The sequence below is a fragment of the Paramormyrops kingsleyae genome, chromosome 15 (genome assembly GCF_048594095.1).
Source record: "Paramormyrops kingsleyae isolate MSU_618 chromosome 15, PKINGS_0.4, whole genome shotgun sequence".
Lineage (NCBI taxonomy): Eukaryota > Metazoa > Chordata > Actinopteri > Osteoglossiformes > Mormyridae > Paramormyrops > Paramormyrops kingsleyae.
The window spans coordinates 28,200,238-28,224,668 of NC_132811.1; the positions used below are offsets into that span (position 1 = coordinate 28,200,238).

The window sequence follows — 24,431 nt, forward strand, 5'->3', positions numbered from 1 at the left end:
TGGGACACAGTCTCTGGCTCTTCTGTAAATGAACTTGAGATGGTGGAATTAGTACAGGATTGTTTTTTTTACTCACTTTGTGGGAGAAGGGGAGAAGCCCTTCTTGATCTTGTTTTCTCTAATAACCAGGATATGATTGGAAAATTAGAGGTTTTAGAACCATTGGACCGTAGTGATCATAACATGGTTAAATTCGAGGTTAATTTTAGTGTCAGAAGAGCAAAGTTGAAATTAAAAGTATACAATGTTAGGAAGGCTAACTTTAATGGTATGAGACGGAAACTAGAAACTGTAAACCGGATGGAGTTAAATAGCAAAACAGTTGAAGAGGCATGGGAATTTAAAAGCACATTGTTGCAAGTCCAAGAGGACTGTATACCTGTTTCCAGCAAAACTAAATCTAGGAAATGACAACCAAGGTTGTTTACTAAGGAAATCAAGAATAAAGTCTGGAGGAAAAGGGCTCTGTTCCACAATTGGAAAATAACTAATGATTTCAAAATTAAGCAGGAGTATTTAAGTCTAATGTTATTTTTTAACTCTACCTGTAGACTGTCCAAGAGGGATGTAGAAAGAAAAATTGCATTGGAGGCTAAGGATAACAATAAAAGTTTCTCCAGTATTTTAACTCCAAAAGAGCTCTAAAAGCTGAAATCACTAATTTGCAGGATAGTAAGGGCCTTATAATTGAAAATGAAATTGATATAGTAAATGAGTTTAATGATTATTTTTCACGGGTGTTCACATTAGAGAACACAAGTAACTTACCACCAATTAGTACGAATACAGCGTCGTCTATGACCAATATATGTATAACTGAGGCTGATGTGGTACTAAGCCTAGCTAAACTCAAAATAAACAAATCACAGGGCCCTGATGGCATCTTACCTATAGTTTTAAAAGAGATGAGGGATATTATTAGCCAACCTTTAAATTTAATATTCCAGAAATCGTTATCTGCGGCTGTGGTACCTTCAGACTGAAAGCATGGTAATATAACACCATATTCAAAAAAGGGGATAGAAGTTATCCAGCAAACTATAGGCCAATTAGTTTAACTAGCATTACTGGAAAAATAATGGAAGCTATAATCCAAGTGAAAATGGTAGATTACCTGGATGCAAATAACATTCTGAGGGATAGGTAACATGGATTTAGGAGAGGTAGATCCTGTTTAACGAATCTACTTGAGTTCTTTGAGGAAGCTACAAGTGAAATTGATCACAAAAAGGCCTATAATGTGATCAACATAGATTCCCAGAAGGCCTTTGATGTTGTCCCCCACAAACGGTTCTTGCTAAAGCTCAAAGCTGCAGGGATTTTAGGAACTGTGGCAGCTTGGATCGAAAACTGGTTAACTGACAGGAAGCAGCGAGTAGTTATTAGAGGCACAATGTCACAGTGGGCCTGCGTTCATAGTGGGGTACCGCAGGGTTCAATTTTAGGACCACTATTGTTCCTAATTTACATTAATGACATTGACACCAATACATACAGTAAACTGGTTAAATTTGCAGACGATACCAAGGTGGGTGGTGTAGCAGATACTGATCTAGCAGCAGAGAGGCTACAACGGGATCTGGATTTAATTAGTGACTGGGCTGATACTTGGCAGATTAATTTTAACACAGAAAAATGAAAGGTAATCCACAAATTTGAGGAAGCACTTCTTTACACAGCGTGTAGTTAGAGTATGGAATAGTCTTCCTGCTAATGTAGCGGAAGCTAAAACCCTGGGTTCCTTTAAATCAGAGGTAGATAAGATTTTAACAACTCTGAGCTATTAGTTAAGTTCTCCCCAAACAAGCTTGATGGGCCGAATGGCCATCTCTCGTTTGTAAATTTCTTATGTTCTTAAGTAGATTAGTTAAACAGGACCTACCTCTCCTAAATATATGTTGGCTATCCCTCAGAATGTTACCTGAATCCAGGTAATCTACCATTTTCACTTGGGTTATAGCTTCCAATACCTTTCCAGTTATGCAAGTTAAACTAATTGACTTATAGTTTGCTGGATTATTTCTATCCCCTTTTTTGAATCGTTGCATGGTAAGGATACATGGTAAGAAAAATAATAGCCCTATTGCCTTTTATTTGAACATTTTAAAACACCTTAAAACTTTAGGTTGTGTTTTGTTTGAACAAAGATTACACCTTTATTTATATTTTGTGAACTGCAAACCCAAAATCAAAATAAAAAAAACATAAAAGCCCCCGTTCCCAGCCAATGCTCTCATTCAGCAGTGAACTTCTGCTTTCCCTATATTCTGACATCATTATACCATTTTCGGCAGTGATTGGTTGATTTGATGATGTCAGAAAACGAGGGCACACTTGCTGCTACCAAATACCATGCCTGCTTTACCTTAAAAGGCTTAGGTGGTACAGTGGTGCTCCCATAGATGACGTGATTACACCTTTTCAACTCGCGCACGAGCACATCTGTTTCCTCGGCTGAAAAGCGATCTGGCTTGCTGGGCAAATGCACCGTTATATTAGCAATGTGTCATAGATCATGCACCACTGCCTTTTAAAGCTGAGGTGACACATCATTCCAGTTTGTTTATTGCTTGTTTTACCCAAAACACGCTTCTGAATCATTAAGAGAGCTAGGACTACCATTTTGCACCTTGTGCTGGTGCAAAGTCTGGTTTTTCCGCTGTCAAAATAGTGAAATAAATTTGGACACACCCATGAATGTTAGTTCTGCTTTGTGCTTTATACTTTGAACATTTTTATTTGATCATTTGATCTTTTTATTTTGATCATCAAAATAGAGCCCAGTGAGTTTTTAGGGCATCAGGCCAACAGAGACTGAATCAACGATCAGGATCTTGGTTGGAGTCAGCAGGTTTGGAAGCCAGGAGGGTCAGCCCTACAAGGAAATTTTACTGACTGCTCACAGACTTGCGAAGAAGAATTACTGAAAATCAAATATAAGCAATTTAAGGCCAAGACAACAGTCACATTAGGAAAACTACATAAAATTCTGGTGGCACGACAACAATATATTCCCCAGACAGCCTCGTCACATCACACTTCCCCCCCATCTAATCCTTCCCCCAACCACTATTTTCTAGAATTACTGGATGGATCAACTGGAAATGTGAATGCCAATAAATGTAATACATATTAACCAAATGCTCTGAGTCCTAGGTGTGGCATGAAACTATGTCACGATCGGACGGTAGGCGAGCCGGGAAGCAGGCGACAGCAGCCAGGAAGTCAGGTAACGGGGTTTTAATTGGCAAAAGACAAGCACGCAGAGACATCCACGGACAATACACGACAATACAATGACGGATCTGGCATACATGGGGAGACGCGGACTCATATACACAGGACAAGGCAAAAGAAACAGGAAACAGCTGGGCACAATCGGGGAAGCACGCGTGGATAATGAGGGGGCGTGGCACACACTAGGAGCGGACGGAGCGGGGCGTGACAAACTACATGGAACTTTCCAAAACTGACACGGCAGAAACAACAGTTATTTGCAAAATTTCCAAAGATAAGGATCTCAGATTGGATGCCAGCTTGATAAACCTTATTCACCTTCTTAAAAGAAAACACTTGAAAAAGTATGTTAACAGTCAGGCAGCAAGGGGAACCCACGTGAATGCATCAGCTGCTACAACCACACAATAGTTTGTAAAATAGTTTTAATGTCAAGATCGGCCCTTGTTCTGCCCCCCTGTTTGGCCAGCTGAGGTCACTGACCATCCCTTTTTGTGTGTTCCCTGAGTCTTGCATGCTTCATAGTCATTTGTTTGGGAGTTCCACTTCCAGGCCCACTGTATGGCTCATAAGCACACCCCTCTTCATTGTTCATTGTTATGGGTTCAACCATGTAATAAGTAACTTTTTTTTTTTCTTGTGTTGTCTGTGTTGGCTGTCTGGTGTATTTCTGTGTGGTTATTGGTTTTGCTCCGTGGTTGTGGTATGTTCAGTTGCTAATAAGGGAACATGTGAATTCTGCCTAAACAGTGGTAGCTCTTACACATGCCCTGCCCCCCTGAATTGACAAATACAGACAGGTTCAACTTGCAGAGAAGCTGAGTTACCTGACCAGAATGGGTTGTGGTGGACCAGGAGGGTGGAAAGGTCAGGTGCCAAAAATTAATAAGGGTGGTCTACCACCAGATATATTCCTGCTAAAGCATGTGTCCAAATAAGCCAATTTCAGACGGTCCACCGAAACCCAGTCATATTTGCCACCAACCTCCAATGTGAAAACTCAGAACATTCAGAACTGCCCATCATAACAGTTAACAGTTGTAACAGGCCTCAATGGGAGTCATGGAAAATAAAGACATACTTTGCCTCTGCCAAACCCGTCAGAACATGAGTCTGGGGAATGCCATGTTGTCGTTGGTGCCAGGGTGAAGAATACTGGCGACTACCTGGGTCAAGAGGCTGATCTATCTATTGTTTGTAGTGTGAGTCACCATTTATGACCTCGTAAAGACCACTGTAGCTGGATTGTAGTGCAGAGTCCAGAGGTTGCATATCACATTTATTGCCAGTAGGTATTTAGTACAAACCAGATTGGCACCATATGATCTTATGTTTCTGGTATACTGTCTATACATTCTACTGCAAATACATTTTTAATAATTACAAAAAAATCAATGGGTAGGATGTACATACCTGAGAAATCACGTTAGGTATAAACTTTTAAAAAGCTGTCAATATGTGTCACAAAAGCTATCAAAGGCAAATATAAAGGAAAGATCAGGAAAAAGGTGGAATCCTGAATATCAGGAAAGTATTCTTACTCCCTATCATTTAGGCCTTAGTTGTTTTGGGTGGATCATTGTCTGCTAGAGGTCAAAGTCTAAGGGCCATAAAGATGTGTTGTACTATTTTACAATATCCAGGTGCAGGGAAGCATGTCAGAAAGATCAGTACATTCTAACTGGAACCTCAGACCAGAGGGACGTTCAGGATTGGCATCAGGAGCAGCATTCTAAGGTAAGTTCAACTCCTGTCAGCTTCTCTTTCAGTGTTACATTATCTCAAATTCTCTCAAAAGATGGCAGTCTTCACCTTGGTCAATGTTGTGAGGTACAATCTACTTTAAATTAAGATGAACATTTTCAATAGGACCTAAAGGGTTAAATACAAAGAAAAAAAATCTGCATAAACCTTCAATAGTATTATGAGAAGTTTCCATGTGGGTTTTGATAATGAGTAATAGTTTTGTGTTTATAAACCTTTACAGTTGTCTGGTAAAATATTGCTGGACTGGTGTAATGTTTCTTGTGACATTAGTATAAGGGAAAATTTGGTTTATATTATTTATAAATATAATTTATAAATAATATAGTTTCTGTGATCCAGATTTGTGTGTGTGCATGAAATATAAGTGAACTTAGTTTGCAAATGGCAGGAACTTACTTTTCACTGAGGAAAACAGTGTTTGCTATCCTGGGCTAAATAGGGTGTGGCAATGAGGCTTGGTAGTCATTTTCATATACTTACAGAACATTTGACTTCATAATGACACTGAATACAGAGACTTGGTTTCAGATTAACATGACTACTTTTTAATGTTCAGGTTGGAGGAAAGAAGATTCCCAACATGGTGGTTTTAAGACAGGTATTATTCACTATGTAAATAACAAAAATCATTGTCATATTTAAATTATAATATTAATATAGTATAATTATTACTGAGAGGTTTATGTTTTCTTTTATGATGTACCATGAAACAAATATTAAACATTTGTATTTCAAATTAAGAAATTAAAGAAATTAACTTTACTGAATGCAGATATTTCATGTACTTTAACACTACTATATTTCTTGATTTGCAGGGAGATTACGTATGGGTAGATTCCGGTATTGGAGTCCCCATTGGTGCAGAGGTCAAACTGAAAGACACTGGCCAGCTCAGTCTAATTGATGATGAAGGAAAGGTAAAACATAAAAACACAGTAAAAGACTGAAGAAGGGCTGAAACCTGAAGCCATTTAGATATTGAGTGCTGTGCAAAAGTCTTAGGCCATCAAATGTTTTGAAAATGTTTAAAGCTATTGATTTGGGCAGTTAGTACATATTTTCCCAGAAAAAAACAATTAAACATCAGAATATATGCAAGTGAACAATAAATAATAAAAAGTAATAAGAATTTCTTCTGTTCACCAAAAAGTTACTGATATCTTGTCGGATGGCTAGAAGAACACCACTTCCCAATCCTCTCCTTGAGGGCACCCAGTGAATTCCATGTATTTGTTAGATTATGCCACCTGATTACTTAATAAGCTTAATTAGTTAAATAATTTGATGAGTTATTGATTATCAAGAAATACATGAGTATATTATATGTGTCAGCGTGCGAGTCGGCGAGCAGGGAAGCAGAGGCGAGAGCAGCCAGGTGGACGGACAAAAACGGGGTTTATTGGGGTACGAAGCAGACGGAGACTCACACATGGGACTTGACGATGACAGATCTGGGGAAAACTACTCAAGACGTGGACTAAATACAAGAGACTAGGTAAACGGAACAGGCGACAGGTGAGAACAATCAGGGCGAAACAGGAGGTAATGAGGTGGGCGCGGCACATATCGGGAGCAGACGGAGCGGGGCGTGACATAACCCCCCCCCAAAGGCGCGCACACCGGGCGCGCCCGAGAGGAGGCGACGGACGGGACGAAGAACAGGGAACAAGACAGAGATACAAAACAGAAACAGGGACGAGAAAAAGGACAAAACCCGACAAAGCACAGGAAACGCGGACAGACAAACAGAGAAGGGGGACACAGAGGGGACACCCACAGGCGACACGAAGGGGCCAGGAGTGCACAGAGGAGGAACAGAGGGACCAGGAACAAAGACAGGCGGGACGAAGGGAGGAGGAGCAGACAGGGGAGACAAGACCGGAACGGAAGGAGGACAAAGGGGAGCCCGAGGGAGCCCAGGCGGGCGACGGGCAGCGGCCGGAGGGGCCGCAGGCGAGAGGGAGAAGGGAACAGAAGGAGACCACCCAGGGGCCAAGGGAACGGGACGAGGGAGTGACGGAGGGAACACCAGTGAAGGCAGGCAGGAGGAGGAAGCCGCGGAGGCGCAGCCGGAGCCGGCGAAGGCGCCGACATGGAGCCGGAGGTGGGACCGAGGGCCGGCACCGAGGATCCAGGGGGGAACCCGGCGGAGACCGCCGACCCCGAGGCGCAGGACCCGCAGGCAGCCACCTAGCCACAGCCAGGGGCCGAACGGGCGAGCCAGGGGGCAGGGCGGGCGGGACCCGGGCCCGACGCCTGTGTCCCCGTCCCTTGCGGGACACTGAAAGGTGGAGTCCCGGGGGCTGTTGACCTGGCCGGGGCAAGGGTGAGGGAGTCAGGAGGGAGGTCCCTGAGGGTGTAGGCTCAGACAAAGCAGGGGGCGCGGCCGCAGGCAGAGCAGCCGGAGCCACGGGCGTGGCAGCCGGAGCCGCGGGCGTGGCCACAGGCGGGGCAGCCGGAGCCGCAGGCGGGACTGGAGAGCCAGGCTGGACGGGAGGGGCGGCCTCAGGCAGGGCCACGGGCAGGACGGGAGAGGCGGCCTCAGGCAAGGTGGGACCTGTTCAAGCCGGACGGGTTGCATCTGAACCATAGGGGAACCAGTGTATTGGGGAGGCGTATGTGCAGAATAGTTGAGGAATGTTTAAACTAGGGACTGGGGGGGCAGGGAGGTCAGTTAAGAATTTATGTGGGGAGAGACGGAAAGCCCAAATAAATATTAAAAGTAGACACTGTAAAAAGCCTACCATTAGTGGTCTGTATTTGAATGCTAGGAGTATTAGAAACAAAATTAATGACTTAGAGGCTTTAATTTCTTCAGACAATTACGACATTATAGGAATAACTGAAACATGGATGAGTGACAATGATGGTGATGAATATAATATGGATGGTTATACGTTGTTCCGTAGAGATCGGATAGGCAAGAAGGGAGGTGGTGTTGCAGTATACGTAAAAGAAAACTTGCAGGCAAGGGATCTCACTGATAAAAATAAAAATTCAGAAGCTGTATGGATCAAACTTGATGCTAAAGATTCAAATGGCCTAATTGTCGGGGTTTGTTATAGGGCACCTAATGTAGCTGTAGAGGAAAGCAGAATATTATATGATGATGATTATGAGTAATAAAAATGATGTGGTGGTTATGGGTGATTTTAATTTACCTGGGATACAGTGGGACACAGTCTCTGGCTCTTCTGTAAATGAACTTGAGATGGTGGAATTAGTACAGGATTGTTTTTTTACTCAGTTTGTTAATACTCCTACCAGGGGAGAAGCCCTTCTTGATCTCGTTTTTTGTAATAACCAGGATAGGATTGGAAAATTAGAGGTTTTAGACCCATTGTACGGTAGTGATCATAACATGGTTAAATTCGAGGTTAATTTTAGTGTCCGAAGAGCAAAGTCTAAATTAAAAGTATACAATGTTAGGAAGGCTAACTTTAATGGTATGAGACGGAAATTAGAAACTGTAAACTGGACAGAGTTAAATAGCAAAACAGTTGAAGAGGCATGGGAATTTTTCAAAAGCACATTGTTGCAAGTGCAAGAGGACTTCATACCTGTTTCCAGCAAAACTAAATCTAGGAAACGGCAACCAAGGTGGTTTACTAAGGAAATTAAGAATAAAGTCAGGAGGAAAAGGGCTCTGTTCCACAACTGGAAAATAACTAATGATTTCAAAATCAAGCAGGAGTATCTAAGTCTACAGACAGAGTTAAAAAATGACATTAGGCTATCAAAGAGGGATGTAGAAAGAAAAATTGCATTGGAGGCTAAGCATGACAGTAAAGGTTTCTTCCAATATTTTAACTCCAAGAGAGCACTAAAAGCTGAAATCACTAATTTGCAGGATAGTAAGGGCCTTATAATTGATAACGAAATTGATATGGTAAACGAGTTTAATGATTATTTTTCAAGGGTGTTCACAATAGAGAACACAAGTAACTTACCACCAATTAATACGAATACAGCATCGTCTATGACCAATATATGTATAACTGAGGTTGATGTGATACTAAGCCTAGCTAAACTCAAAATAAATAAATCGCAGGGGCCTGATGGCATCTTACCTTTAGTCTTGAAAGAGATGAGGGATATTATTAGCCAACCTTTGACTTTAATATTCCAGAAATCGTTATCTGCGGGTGTGGTACCATCAGATTGGAAGCATGCTAATATAACACCCATATTCAAAAAAGGGGATAGAAGTAATCCAGCAAACTATAGGCCAATCAGTTTAACTAGCATTACTGGAAAAATAATGGAAGCTATAATTCAAGTGAAAATGGTAGATTACCTAGATGCAAATAACATTATAAAGGATAGCCAACATGGATTTAGGAGAGGTAGATCCTGCTTAACGAATCTGCTTGAGTTCTTTGAGGAAGCTACAAGTGAAATTGATCACAAAAAGGCCTATGATGTGATTTACTTAGATTTCCAGAAAGCCTTTGATGTTGTCCCCCACAAACGGCTCTTGTTAAAGCTTAAAGCTGCAGGAATTTTAGGAACTGTGGCAGCTTGGATCAAAAACTGGCTAACTGATAGGAAGCAGCGAGTAGTTATTAGAGGCACTATGTCACAGTGGGCCTCCGTTTATAGTGGGGTACCGCAGGGTTCAATTTTAGGACCACTATTGTTCCTAATTTACATTAATGACATTGACACGAATACATACAGTAAACTGGTTAAATTTGCAGACGACACTAAGGTGGGCGGGGTAGCAGATACTAATCTAGCAGCAGAGAGGCTTCAACGGGATCTGGATTTAATTAGCGAATGGGCTGATACTTGGCAGATGAAATTTAACACAGATAAATGTAAGGTAATCCATGCAGGGAGCAGAAATATACAGTACAGATATTTTATGGGTTCCACTGAAATAAAGGTAGCTGATTACGAGAAAGATCTCGGTATGTATGTTGATGCTTCCATGTCCCACTCTCGCCAATGTGGGGAAGCAATAAAAATGGCGAACAGAATGTTGGGTTATATCTCTAGGTGTGTGGAGTTTAAGGGAGGTGATGTTACACTTATATAATTCCTTGGTAAGACCCCACCTAGAATACTGTGTGCAGGTTTGGTCACCATACCTCAAGAAGGACATTGCTGCCTTAGAAAAGGTGCAACGAAGAGCTACGAGAATGATTCCTGGTCTTAGAGGAATGTCTTATGAGGAGAGGTTAGCGGAACTGAATCTGTTCAGCCTTGAGCAAAGGAGACTAAGGGGGGATATGATTCAGGTCTCTAAGATTCTAACGGGTCTGGATGCTGTTCAGCCAAATGACTATTTCAATATTAGTCTAAATACTAGAACTCGTGGCCATAAGTGGAAATTAGCGGGAGAACATTTTAAAACAAATTTGAGGAAGCACTTCTTTACACAGCGTGTAGTCAGAGTATGGAATAGTCTTCCTGCTATTGTAGTGGAAGCTAAAACCATGGGTTCCTTTAAATCAGAGCTAGATAAGATTTTAACAACTCTGAGCTATTAGCTAAGTTCTCCCCAAACGAGCTTGATGGGCCGAATGGCCTCCTCTCGTTTGTAAATTTCTTATGTTCTTATGTAAGGCCGTGGGCAGGATGGGAGCGGTGGCCTCAGGCAGGGCCGCCGTCACTTGGCCAACAGGGGATGCCTCTGCGGGCGCCTTAGTCACTCGGCCAGCAGGGGGCGCCTCTGCGGGCGCCGCCATCACGTGGCCAGCAGGGGGCGCCTCTGCGGGCGCCGCCATCACGTGGCCAGCAGGGGCCGCCTCGGGCAGAGCGGAGGCAGCTGCAGGCGTGCGACCAGCAGGGGGCACCTCGGCGGGCGCCGCCATCACGTGGCCAGCAGGGGGCGCCTCTGCGGGCGCCGCCATCACGTGGCCAGCAGGGGCCGCCTCGGGCAGAGCGGAGGCAGCTGCAGGCGTGCGACCAGCAGGGGGCGCCTCGGCGGGCGCCGCCGTCACGTGGTCAGCAGGGGCCGCCTGGGCAGGCGCCTCGGGTGTACGGTCAGCAGGGGGCGCCTCTGCGGGCGCCGCCATCGCGTGGCCAGCAGGGGGCGCCTCTGCGGGCGCCGCCATCACGTGGCCAGCAGGGGCCGCCTCGGGCAGAGCGGAGGCAGCTGCAGGCGTGCGACCAGCAGGGGGCACCTCGGCGGGCGCCGCCATCACGTGGCCAGCAGGGGGCGTCTCTGCGGGCGCCGCCATGACGTGGCCAGCAGGGGCCGCCTCGGGCAGAGCGGAGGCAGCTGCAGGCGTGCGACCAGCAGGGGGCGCCTCGGCGGGCGCCGCCGTCACGTGGTCAGCAGGGGCCGCCTGGGCAGGCGCCTCGGGTGTACGGTCAGCAGGGGGCGCCTCGGCGGGCGCCGCCATCACGTGACCAGCAAGGAGCGCCGCAGCGGGCGCCGCCATCACGCGGCCAGCAAGGAGCGCCACAGCGGGCGCCGCCATCACGCGGCCAGCAGGGGGCGCCTTGGCGGGTAGAGCGGAGGCAGCTGCAGGCGTGGGACCAGCAGGGGGCGCCTCGGCGGGCGCCGCCGTCACGTGGTCAGCAGGGGCCACCTGGGCAGGCGCCTCGGGCGTACGGTCAGCAGGGGGCGCCTCAGCGGGCGCCGCCATCACGTGACCAGCAAGGAGCGCCCCAGCGGGCGCCACCATCACGCGGCCAGAAGGGGGCACCTCGGCGGGCAGAGCGGAGGCAGCTGCAGGCGTGTGACCAGCAGCCGGCAGCGCAGCCGCGGTTTCGTCCCAGGAAGGGAGAAGAGAGCAGGCTCCCACGAAGAGCGTCGGGGCGGCTTCTTCGGCTTTACCCCTTCGCCTCTTCATTCATAAAGCATTATAAACATGGCTATAAATTAATCAAAAGGCACAACACATTATAGCAATGTGTGTTATGCATTATGAATGCTTTATGAAACTCACTATAGATACCTTTATAATGCATTATAATGGTCAGTAAAAGCATAAGGATGCTTTGTACTGCATTATGTATCTATACTGCATTGTAGATGAGAGCTTCATGTACATTCAATGCATAATAATAAATTATTATAAATTATAAATAACAAAGGATGTACAGGTACCCACTTCATGTGAATTGTTGCCAGTTTTTCAATGGTTAAGCTAACACACCTTGATAGACTGTAACTATGTCATAGTTATATCATATTACAATTATAAGATTTTCTAATTTAATTTAAGGAACTGCAACTCATCAAAGAGAATGAGGATATAATCCGTCCCATGCACCCCACCTCTGTGACTGGAGTGGATGACATGATTCGCTTGGGGGATTTCAATGACGCAGGGCTCCTCCGTAATCTCCTGATCAGACACAGAGAAGGCATCATTTATGTAAGTTCCTCGTTACTCCATGTTAAAGTCAGTCAACTTTCTCTCATCTTTATTAGCATAAAACTATATAGTTTTTATATGTGTTACAAATTTGCAACAGGATGGTCAAAAACAACAGTCTGTAAATGCTGCTGCATTTCACTTTTTTATTTTTGAGGTATCACTACATCACCTGCAGGACTTACCACTGACTATATGTTGTATAACAAATATGTTGATTGAAAATGTATGTTGCACTTCTTTTTGTAGGACGTGACTTGATCAATAGAATTCCCTGTTTGAACTGAAACAAAAATTTTGGGTCTCCCCAGAGACTACTAAAAACCCAAATTAACCCATCCCTTCATAATCTGATCATCGAGTATACATTCTGAGCAATGTAGACTTATCAGCTCAACTAATTTAATGTTTTGGTATTTGCTGTGATTATAACAATCAGACTTGGTTACCAGCATTTTGGCAAAATACTGAATACTTGGTAGCACAGAAAGTGAAAATGTGAAAACTGGTTAACCTTAGTACTTTGATTATATGTAGAATGTCACTCAGTGCTGTAGCTGAGAGACAGTTTCTCTGGGTTTCTACAGACCTACAGCGGTTCCATCTTAGTAGCAGTTAATCCCTACCAGCTGTTGCCCATATACACGGCAGAGCAGGTGGAGCTCTACACCGATCGGCGGCTGGGGGAGCTGCCCCCACACGTCTTCGCCATCGCTGACAACTGCTTCTTCAACATGCGCCGAAACCACAAGAACCAATGCTGTGTCATCAGGTTGGCTGCTCTGAATTGCACCTTGAGTTTCCTCCATTTTATGAGCTATAATAAACCTTCATGAACACCACATTAAGGACCCCAAGGGACTGTGCGAGTTTTTATTCTGATTAATAATGGCCAAAAGTTTTGAGAATGACATAAATATTGGTTTTCACAAAGTCCGCAGGTTCAGTGTTTGTAGATCAAATGTTTATGGTATACTGAAGTATAATTACAAGAATTTCATAAGTGTCAAAGGCTTTTATTGACAATTACATTAAGTTTATGCAAAGTGTTGGCCCTTCTTATTCAAGACCTCTGCAATTCACCCTGGCAAGCTGTCAATCAACTACTCAGCCAAATCTTGATTGATGGCAGCCCATTCTTGCATAATCAATGCTTGAAGTATGTCAGAACTTGTGGGTTTTTGTTTGTCTGGGGAGTTTCCTGGCCATAGACCCAAAATGTTGATGTTTTGTTCCCAAAGCCACTTAGTTATCACTTTTGCTCCATCATACTGGAAAAGGCATTGTTCGTCACCAAACTGTTCTTGGATGGTTGTGAAAAGTTGCCCTCGGAGGATGTTTTGGTACTATTCTTTATTCATGGCTGTATTCTTAGGAAAAAATTGTTAGTGAGGCCACTCCCTTGGCTGACAAGCAACCCCACACATGAAAGGTCTCAGGATGCTTTACTGTTGGCATGACTCAGCACTGATAGTAGCACTCACCTTTTCTCCTACGGACAATCTCTTTTCCGAATGCCCTAAACAATTAGAAAGTCCTCAGCAGTCCAATTGCTGTACCTTTTGCAGATTATCATAAGAACATAAGAACTATACAAACGAGAGGAGGCCATTCGGCCCATCGAGCTCGATTGGGGAGAACTTAACTAATAGCTCAGAGTTGTTAAAATCTTATCTAGCTCTGATTTAAAGGAACCAGTCATTCCCTGATGTTTTTCTTGGAAATAAGTGGCTTCTTTGCTGCTCTTCTTAACACATGCCATCTTCCAAAAGGGGTTTTTTGAGATTATGTTCATTTTCATGACAAAGAGGGACTTTGCAATTATTTGAAATTCATCTGATCACACTTCATAACATTCTGGAGTATATGCAAATTGCCATCATAAAATGGAGGCAGGAGACTTAATTTCCTAATTAATATTTGTGTCATTCTCAAATCTTTTGGCCACGGCTGGACCTCTTAATGGTACATCAACACATAATTGAATCAAACAAAATCCTGTTAGTGTTTAGGGTTAGTACTGTATTTATGAGCCCTACTATAATTGTTAGTAATGATATGGATCCTCAGAAATGTGCCCCCTGTACAATTTTCTTATATTATGAAAAATGCTCCTCTGTTTATTAGTGGGGAGTCAGGGGCAGGAAAGACAGAAACCACCAAACTGATGCTACAATTCCTGGCTGCTGTGAGTGGCCAACATTCCTGGATTGAGCAGCAGATCCTGGAGGCCAACCCCATTTTGGAAGGTGATCTATATGTATTGCTGCAGCACACAGGGCTTATTATGCAATGAAGATGATGATGGTAATGCAGATGGTGTTTCTACTCCCATAGCTTTCGGAAACGCAAAGACAGTTCGCAATGACAACTCTAGTCGCTTTGGGAAGTACATCGACATTTCATTCACCAAAAGTGGGGCAATCGATGGCGCTCGAGTGGAGCAGTACCTGCTTGAGAAGTCCCGTGTCTGTCGCCAGGTAACAAACAGTAGAACCATGTGAAGGAATGCATCAAGAGCACTGACAAAAAATTATTTTTTACCACAGTCCATCATCATTTATTTAATTTTTAAAATTGTAATGTAATGTAGTTACATTTATTTTTTTTTTGTTAGTTTGTTATATTTGCCAGTACACTAGACTTCCCAAATATGACAGGAAGTTTAATGGAAGCAATGTATGGGCTGATATTTGTGCCACTAGAAACTGAATATGAATTTTGTATACAGTATTTGAATCTGCAGTTATCCGCATTACAAAACTGAATCTGAATTTAATAGTTTGAATCTGAATTACAGTAACTCGAAATAGCATTTATCCTACCTCGAAAAATTCAGTTCGCGAATTCAATTTCAATCTAGTGTGACACACATAACTTGAGATAGCATTTATCCTACCTCAAAAAATTCAGTTCGCAAATTCAATTTCAATCTAGTATGACACACATCCGGGTCCTTGAGAAAAAGTAATCGACCGCAGATTCACAACGCAACTCATTTCCACGTTTACGACAGTTCTGCAGGTCGGGGTAAAGAGGAGGCGTGTGCCGGGGTGTCGCAAGTGCAAATGCGGGATCATATACGTAATAAAAATTAAGCAGTACCGGCACTGCTATATCTTAATCTTTATCGTACCACCACTTCTCACAAGTTGCCAGTACTCTGCTACTCAGAGACAAGCGTCACGCGAGAGTGGCGGGGCACCGTGCGCCGTACCGTCAGTGTTTTTGAGGTGCTCCTGTTGGGTATGTGTATTGATGCATTCGTGTTGTGTTTTTTTCTTCCCCGCCAATCAGGAGTCAGGAGCCGCTTGTGTAGATCTTCAGATTCAGCCTTTATTGCCACAGTGAGGTTACAGCCAAGGCTGGACACCCTGCAGGAGTGTTTCCAATACTGTTTTACACTAATTTTTATACATTTTCTTATCGTGTAACAATATCTCGTCACTTAAGCATTATCCAGGGTTTCTGCAGGTTTTCTAAGAGTAAATTTAAGACTTTTTTAAGACCTTTTTAAGACCAAATAAAGAAAATTTAAGGAAAAAAAAAATATCGTAGGGAAATTCATACGAATATATTATAATCATAAGAATTATGATATTATATTATAATCATAAGAATCATAAGAATATACGTATTCTTCGGCCTTCCAATCGCACTACATGTCTAAATAGCGCGCTTTAGAAGAAAGGGTTCATCTGCGCATGCTTGTCAAGTTCTTCTTCGGGTTACTGACAGATGAAGCAGCACATAACGCCATCTACCGTTCAATGAATATTGAGCGATCTAAGCCATGTAGCACAGAAATTACGCTTTCGCTTCTCTTTAAAATCAAAACACATGAGGAAACAATCCCTCACAAAAATTTATGCCATGATCATATGAATTTAAGACTTGCTGGTCTGATTTAAGACCTTTTCAAGGCCATAATTCACGGAAAAGTGATTTTAGACTTTTTTAAGACCCGCGGAAACCCTGTTATCATTTCTTCAACCATTCACCGTCGTTGTTTTCTCCCTTGATCAACACCCCTAGATGATGTTTGTCAATCATCTCTTTTACTATTTGGTCCCTTGGCTGAACATAATGGTGGCATGACCATGTCTAGTTGTGTTTTTTTAAACACCCAGCCGTGAAATTTTGCGAATCCCTTCCTTCAGTAGCAAACCTTGCATCGGTCTTTGTCAGTCACGTTTCTGCACTGTCTAACACGCCCCCATTCGCCATTTTGAGTGTATCGCGGATGTAAACACATTTGCTTAATATTTCATATTCAGTGTTTTTTTCTCCACAAAAATGTAATGTTTTATGTAATCAGTTATAGGCAATTTTCATTACCAAAACACGCTAGTAATGCAGGTGTTTAAGAAAGGAAAAGAGTCACGAACACCACAAAAATGTCATTGCATGGACATAACTTTATTGGTCATGTTTACATTCTCTATGCATTATGAAGTTCTAAATAATATTACATACTCACGTAAAATTAATACTGATTTCCGCATCATATCGGTGAGATGAATATTTTAAAAAATATTTAGCATAAACATTGCTAGAAAGCCACATGAGATGAACAGGCGAGCCATAACTTAAACTAAACTAGAAGTAAAATTCATATCCCTAGCTAGTTTTGCGTTAGTCTACCATATTAACATAAACTAGAAGTGCCAGAAATCGTTCATTTAACCACATATACTACCATATACTAACCAGACGTATGGTTAATGTTTATGTTATAGCTTGTGTATATAAAGCTTATTCTCATATGTATCATAACGTAATGACAAACCTGCGAATCCAGCATTTGTTTGGCACATGCTTCCTCTTTACCCCGACCTGCAGAACTGTCGTAAACGTGGAAATGAGTTGCATTGTGAATCTGCGGTCGATTACTTTTTCTCAAGGACCGAGAAGGGTCCAGCTGCAGACGCCTGTAGAGTGGAGCTCCACTGGAAATACGTCACCTCCACAGGAAACACGTGGCCTCAACTCTGTGTCACAGCGAATAAACCCTAACCTTAACCTTAACCCTAACACTAACCCTAACCGGAGCTCCACTTTACGTCCTTAAAGATCACGTGTTTCCTGTGGAGGTGACGTATTTCCGGTGGAGCTCCACTCTACAGGCGTCTGCAGCTAGACCCTCTTGCAAGGACCTGGATGTGTGTCACACTAGATTGAAATTGAATTTGCGAACTGAATTTTTTGAGGTAGGATAAATGCTATCTCGAGTTACTGGAATTCAAATTCAAACTATTAAATTCAGATTCAGTTTTGTAATGCGGATAACTGCAGATTCAAATATACAAAATTCATATTCAGTTTCTAGTGGCAGAAATATCAGCCCATAGCAATGGGTGTTTAATTATTGTACAAGGTGTGGTAATGAGTATAATGTACTATAGTGGATTACTGGAAAACATTTCATACTTCAGGGTACAAAGACAATGATATCCTACTATTCCAGGCTCCAGAAGAGAGAAACTACCACATCTTTTATTGTATGTTGATGGGGATGCCAGCTGAGCAGAAGAAGATTTTACAATTGGGAAATTCCTCAGAATACAAGTACCTCACTATGGTATTTCCAGCTATAATTCTGCATTTGTGAAGAAACAACGTCAGTATATGATAAAATCTAATTAATAAGAAAAAGTGTCAATTGAAAGTAATAACTCAGAAAGAGCAGTGACTAGTGAAGCTAAAGGCATCTTTTGGACTAAACCTTTCAGGGTAACTGCACCAGCTGTGAAGGACGTGATGACATCAAAGAGTATGCTAACTTCTCTTCTGCTATGAGGATCCTGATGTTCACAGAAAATAACTCCTGGGAGATTTCCAAGCTACTAGCTGCAATCCTTCATCTGGGAAATGTGGACTTTGAGGGTAAAAATTATGGTTTTCTCTGGGCTAGTGTACGTTATTTTTTATGTTTATTTTTGTATGGGTTTGTACTGCTTAAAGAGGTAAAGCAAGAACTTTTTGCTGTTAATCCAATATGATAGATGCTTCAAAGATATTAAGGAAAATTATACAATGTTGAAACAGTTCACAAAATTTTGTCTGATAGTTGTGTTTCTCCATATTCTATAGCTACAATTTTGAACAACCTGGAGAGTTGTGACATCCTTAACTCTTCTCATTTTAATATGGCTGCCAAGTTGCTGGAGGTAGTAGCTATATATTGTCAGTACTGTCTGAATTTTACTTGGTAACTTGGAGGTGTTTCACCATACACTTATACAATGTCTAGAGTATAACATGCATTTTCACTTCACAGGTGGATATGAAGGCACTAGACTGCAGTTTGACGAAGCGTTCTGTCATAACCAACAGGGAAAATGTTTCCAAACCACTGAGTTCAGCACAGGCCATAGATGGCAGGAATGCATTTGTCAAGGTAAACAGTCACAGTTGCCAGTGTTACTGCTGTTTCACACTGAACACGACACAAGAAAATGACACATTCATTAAATATTCAAAATTGATGAATCAAACTCTTTCATGCTAAACATGATGCAAAATTATCACAACTGACTGGGAAAAGTTTGCATACCGAAAGAAATTGTCAAACTGCCGACATGCTGACAGCACTGACAAAGAGTTTTACTTGTTTCTTTTAAGCCAACAAGTGACAAGAAAAAGGCAAAAATACTGGGTACATCCAATTCTAAAACAGCTTAAACTTTACAACTGTTTCAGATGATACTTCAGGATATGAAAAATCAACAAAAAAACACATGGCAGCAACATAATCTATTATCAGTCAATTAATTAAGAATAGAGAAAACAGCTTATTGTTTTAAAAAAATATTAATTTGATTATATTAATAAATAATATTTTGAAATAATATTTTGAACATATTAATAAATAGCAACAATTTAATATAATACACAAGGCATATTATGAGAGCCGTAAAAAACAAGGAGAATCCAACATAGACACAAGTAACCAAAATAGCTGCAGGCAGCTTAACTCACATTGATGGCCAGGACAGAGATGAAGGCAGGCGTGGGGGAAATCAAGGGGGCTTTATTAAAGAAAATCACAACACTAACGGGGCAAATCAAACGGACCACAAGGGATCAAAGCAGGGAGATGAGGACTGCCCATAAGTGGGGAGAAAGGGGAAGTTTGCCCTTAAATGGAAAATGGAACAATTGGTCCACCGGCAACCCCCCTCCTCACATCCTTGCTGTTGTAATCCTAGCCCTAGTGTAGGTAAACTACCTGGCCAGACTTTGGGAATATCAAATAATTGAATACTTTGTTTCTGATTAGTTATAAAATAAACATAAAAAATAAATAAATAAAATGTTACTATATATAAGTTGATCACAATTTCATTTATAGAAAAACAGAACAACAACACACTGTATAGGCTAAAATTTTTGGATTTACATTTGACATTCAATTAAATTTTAAACAATCTGGATTTTACTGTGCAAAAAGTGCAAATTAAATTTTACAGTTATCTTAAATGAATTATACTACATCATAAATGGCTGAAACAAATTATACAAAAAAACAAAATATATAATTGTCACGATTGGGATCAGGCGAGCCGGAAAGCAGGCGAATGGAGCCGTAAATAAGGACAGACGGGGTTTATTAACGACTGGATGGCTGACAGGCACAAACATCGAAACAATACAATGACGGATCTGGGGAAGACTGACTGAGACTCGGACTAAATACATGGGACAAGGCAAAAGGAATAGGTAACAGGTGATGACAATCAGGAGTCGACATGAGGTAATGAGGGGGCGTGGCACACACGAGGATCTGACATAACCCCCCCCAAAGGCGCGCACACCGGGGGGGACACCGGTGCAGGCTGGCAGAAGGGGGAAGCCGCGGCAGGCGATGGCGCAGCCGGAGCAGGGGAAGGCGCCGTCCGACGGCAAGCCGAAGCAGGGGGGCCTGGAGGCGGCCGACACGGACCCGGAGGCGGGACCGAGGACCGGCACCGAGGAACCAGGGGGGGACCCGGCGGAGACCGCCGACCCAGAGCCGGAGGACCCGCAGGCAGCCACCTAGCCACAGCCAGGGCCCGAACGGGCGAGCCAGGGGGCAGGGCGGGCGGGCGGGACCCGAGCCTGGTGCCTATGTCCCCGTCCCTTCCGGGATACCGAAAGACGGGGTCCTGGGGGGTGTCGGCCTTGTCGGGGCAAGGGCGAGGGAGTCAAGAGGGAGGTCCCTGAGGGTGGAGGCTCGGGCAAAGCAGGGGGCGTGGCGGCAGGCGGTGCAGCTGGAGCTGCGGCCAGGACTGGCGAGCCGGGCTGGACGGGCAGGACAGGCGAGCCGGGCTGGACGGGAGAGCCGGGCTGGACGGGCAGAGCGGCGGCCTCAGGCAGGGCCGCGGGCGTGTGGCCAGCAGGGGGCGCCTCAACGGGCGCCGCAGTCACGTGGCCAGCAGGGGGCGCCTCGGAGGGCGCCGCCGTCACGTGGCCAGCAGGGGGCGCCACAGCGGGCGCCGCCGACCCGTGGCCAGCAGGCGGCGCAGCCGCGGGCACCTCAGCCGGTGCCGCAGGCAGAGCGGCAGCAGCTGCAGAGACTGCAGGCAGAGCGGCGGCAGCTGCAGGGACCGCAGGCGGGTCAGGCAGGGCAGGCGGGTCAGGCAGGGCAGGCGGCAGCAGCAGGCGGTGCCGCAGGCAGATCGGCGGCAGCAGCAGGCGGCGTAGCTGCGGGCAGTGCGGCGGCAGCAGCAGGCGTAGCCGCGGGCAGTGCGGCGGCAGCAGCAGCAGGCGTAGCCGCGGACAGTGCGGCGGCAGCAGCAGTAGGCGGTGCTGGCAGGTCCGGAGAAGGCAGGTCCGGAGCTGCCCCTTTAAGGGCTCTAGGGACCCGGGGAATGGCGTCCCAGACGGCCCTAACCCCCCTATTGAAGAGGCGCGATGGCCGGTAGTGGTAAGCCTCTAACGGAGGTGGCTTCTCCTCAACGTGAGGCTTACCGGCTTCAGCGGCATCTCCTCAGGCGGGAACTAGGGAGCAGGCTCCAACGAAGAGCGTCGGGGCTTCTTCTCCCTTTCTTCTACGCCTTTTCTTTTTGCGCCGACCGGGACAGGTCGGGGGAGGTGGGGTTGCCTCTGAGAGGGAGATCGGTGACTGCCGCTTCTCCTTCCATTCGCGGACCAGCTGTAGCAGGAGAGCGTGTACTTCCGCCATCTCGTGCGCTTGAGTCTTTCGAGAGATCCGTCATTCTGTCACGATTGGGATCAGGCGAGCTGGAAAGCAGGCGAATGGAGCTGTAAATACAGACAGACAGGGACCTGGGCAGGACTGACAGACTCGGACTAAATACATGAGACAAGGCAAAAGGAATAGGTAACAGGTGATGACAATCAGGAGTCGACATGAGGTAATGAGGGGGTGTGGCACACACGAGGATCGTTCGGAGCTGAATGTGACAATAATATACAAAAACAACAAAAAACAAACACTCAAAATAACTAAGTCAAGTACTGAAGCACATGATTTGAAACTCACAACAAGGCTATATGAAGGAAAAGTAAGTAAAGACTGGATGAGTAGGGGAGGTTGGGATTGGAGTCAAATATGTAAAAAATAGAAATAGTAATAAATTAATAGAAATTAAGTATTTAATGAATTTTGTCACTGTAGACATCGTCATATGCCAATTAGGTAGACATCGCACAGCCCTACTTCTCAGGTATCTTGCCATATGGTGTTTTCAAAACAACACTATTCTTTAACTGAATGAAAACACCACAGTATACCCAAACTGCCATGGTGTAGCTTATCTAGTGACACTCATTTTAACTTGACTCTGCAAAGACAGGATATTTTCTCATGCTAGTGTGACGGAACCTTTAGGGTGTTTGGTAGGGCTGTGAATCTTTTGGTAGACAGTAAATCGATTCGATTCACGATTCAGAGGTTTTTTATTCGATTCAAAAACGATTTTTGCAAATCAGAACGATTCAATTCGATTCGATTAACAATGAAATTTGATTCGATTCGATTATTAACGATTCTATTCTGTAAATTTTAGTATAGTTTATATTGTGACGTGCTCTCTGAAAAATTGCGAAATATTCATCTGTTCGTTGTATTTCCAAAGTATTTTAACTCAGATTTACAATGTCTGCAAACTGCAACGGACTTGTCAATCTTTCCATTTACTTTGTGAAAACCGAAGTAATCCCAAACCTTTGATCTCATGTTGGCTGGTGCCTTGCAAATTTCTCCTTCTTCATTGCCCTCCATTGTGCACTGCTGCGTTTATTCAGATGACAACAAACAGGCGCGAATTGAAGATTAGCGACGTAATCCACTGCGCCACTGCAGTGAGGGCGCACTTTACGTCGCAGACGCAACTAATTTAAGATTTATATTTATTTTTTTTAATTATCCATCGTATATTCGTTATATAATCGTGATTCATTCGATTTTAAAATATTAAATCGATTATTGACTGAAACAAACGATTCACGATTCAAAAATCCATGTTTCAAGATCGATGCATATGGGACTTGTAATCGATGCATCGAGAAAATGAATGAATCGTTACACCCCTAGTGTTTGGTAATCCCACTATATGGTGACTGATTTGTCTGGGGCTAAGAGAAAATTGTGTCCTCAACAGAAAATTGTGTATCTCCCTCAATGTACCTTCTTGGAAGTTTTTACTAACTTTGCTCCTCCTCAGGCTATTTATGGAAGGCTGTTTGTGTGGATTGTGGAGAAAATTAACAGTGTCATTTATAAGCCCCCACCCATGGATTCTAAAGTCATCTATCAATCTATCGGCTTACTGGACATTTTTGGCTTTGAAAACTTCAGTACAAATAGGTGTGTATGGATTTATTTTAATTATGTCTATGAAACAGATATTGTAGTATCTGTGTTAAGGTATAAATATGGCACTTCCCAATCAATAAACCTGTTTTGTGTTTGTAATATTACTCCTCATTACCTTTTGCTTACGTTTTAACTATAGGAACAGGACATTTTGTAAAGGTGTTTTGTATGTGGCAGCATTCTCCTGGGAAATGAAACACTAACACTTGGATTCAGAATTTTCCTTAACCCCATAATATTCTTTACATTACTACATGCTGAAATTTTTAAATGATGCATTTAAAATTTTACAATATGTAGTATAAATGTTTAGCTTTTATATTTTTACATTTTTTATATGAATAGACAAATTTTTTGCCATAATATGAAATGTAAAACTGGATATTCTGAATCATTTTTTTCTGTAGCTTCGAGCAGCTCTGTATCAACTTTGCCAATGAACAGTTGCAGCAGTTCTTTGTGAAGCATATCTTCAAGTTAGAGCAGGAGGACTATGCCCGGGAGAACATCATATGGAAGCACATTGACTTCAGTGACAACCAAAACACGCTAGATGTGTTAGCCATCAAGTCCCTCAACATTTTGGCACTCATCGATGAGGAGAGCCACTTTCCCAAGGTTTCTCTTCAATACTTGACAGGTTGTGGGTGAAATGTAAATAAGAGTGAGGCAAACGTTCTGGTGAATGAAAGGGCATTATTACAGAACACAAATGAAATACAGATATGACAACTTTCCAGATTTATGCATAAGCCACTTATTCAAAATTCTCAAAATACAAAGAAACTAAGCAAAGGAATTGTCCAGTACATGAGGTAATTGCTGAGAGCATTCCTCTAGCTCCCTCACAATTTTACTAAGCAAACTGTGTGCTCAATTTAATAATGGTCACCTGGTGTCATTACCTGCATTTTTAAAATCAGGGCAGAATTGATCTCTTGAACCATCTCACAATAAACTTTTCATAGATAAATATAGATATGTCATAGATAAAATTAAATACCCTGAAAATAAATAATTCTTTTTGGCATTTCCACATGTTGATTTTAGGGTACAGATACCACCCTGCTGAACAAAATGAACCAGGTTCATGGGAAAAGCAACATCTACATCCCCCCTAAGAACAACCATGACATGCAGTTTGGCATCCAGCATTTTGCTGGAGTTGTCCACTACAATTCCACAGGTACCCCTTTTGCTTCATAGTTAAAAATTATTTATCAAGTGTGCTTCATAGTGTTATACAAGTTGTTGGCATTATTACACCAGGT

The 24,431-nt window shown here is 43.3% G+C and overlaps 1 protein-coding gene across 1 annotated transcript in view; it reads left to right on the forward strand.

The window, feature by feature from the left end:
- The first annotated feature begins 4,887 nt into the window (after positions 1-4,887).
- myo7ba (myosin VIIBa) overlaps positions 4,888-24,431 on the forward strand; it is a 63,543-nt gene continuing 43,999 nt past the window's right edge. Inside the window, exons 1-14 of the mRNA XM_023799790.2 lie at positions 4,888-4,974; positions 5,561-5,602; positions 5,820-5,921; positions 12,186-12,338; positions 12,926-13,110; positions 14,466-14,587; positions 14,676-14,818; positions 17,806-17,919; positions 18,071-18,224; positions 18,432-18,508; positions 18,619-18,738; positions 23,009-23,151; positions 23,568-23,778; positions 24,211-24,346. Of these exons, the coding sequence (XP_023655558.1) occupies positions 5,585-5,602; positions 5,820-5,921; positions 12,186-12,338; positions 12,926-13,110; positions 14,466-14,587; positions 14,676-14,818; positions 17,806-17,919; positions 18,071-18,224; positions 18,432-18,508; positions 18,619-18,738; positions 23,009-23,151; positions 23,568-23,778; positions 24,211-24,346 (1,678 nt within the window). The 5' untranslated portion in view covers positions 4,888-4,974; positions 5,561-5,584. The remainder of the gene's footprint in view (positions 4,975-5,560; positions 5,603-5,819; positions 5,922-12,185; positions 12,339-12,925; positions 13,111-14,465; positions 14,588-14,675; positions 14,819-17,805; positions 17,920-18,070; positions 18,225-18,431; positions 18,509-18,618; positions 18,739-23,008; positions 23,152-23,567; positions 23,779-24,210; positions 24,347-24,431) is intronic.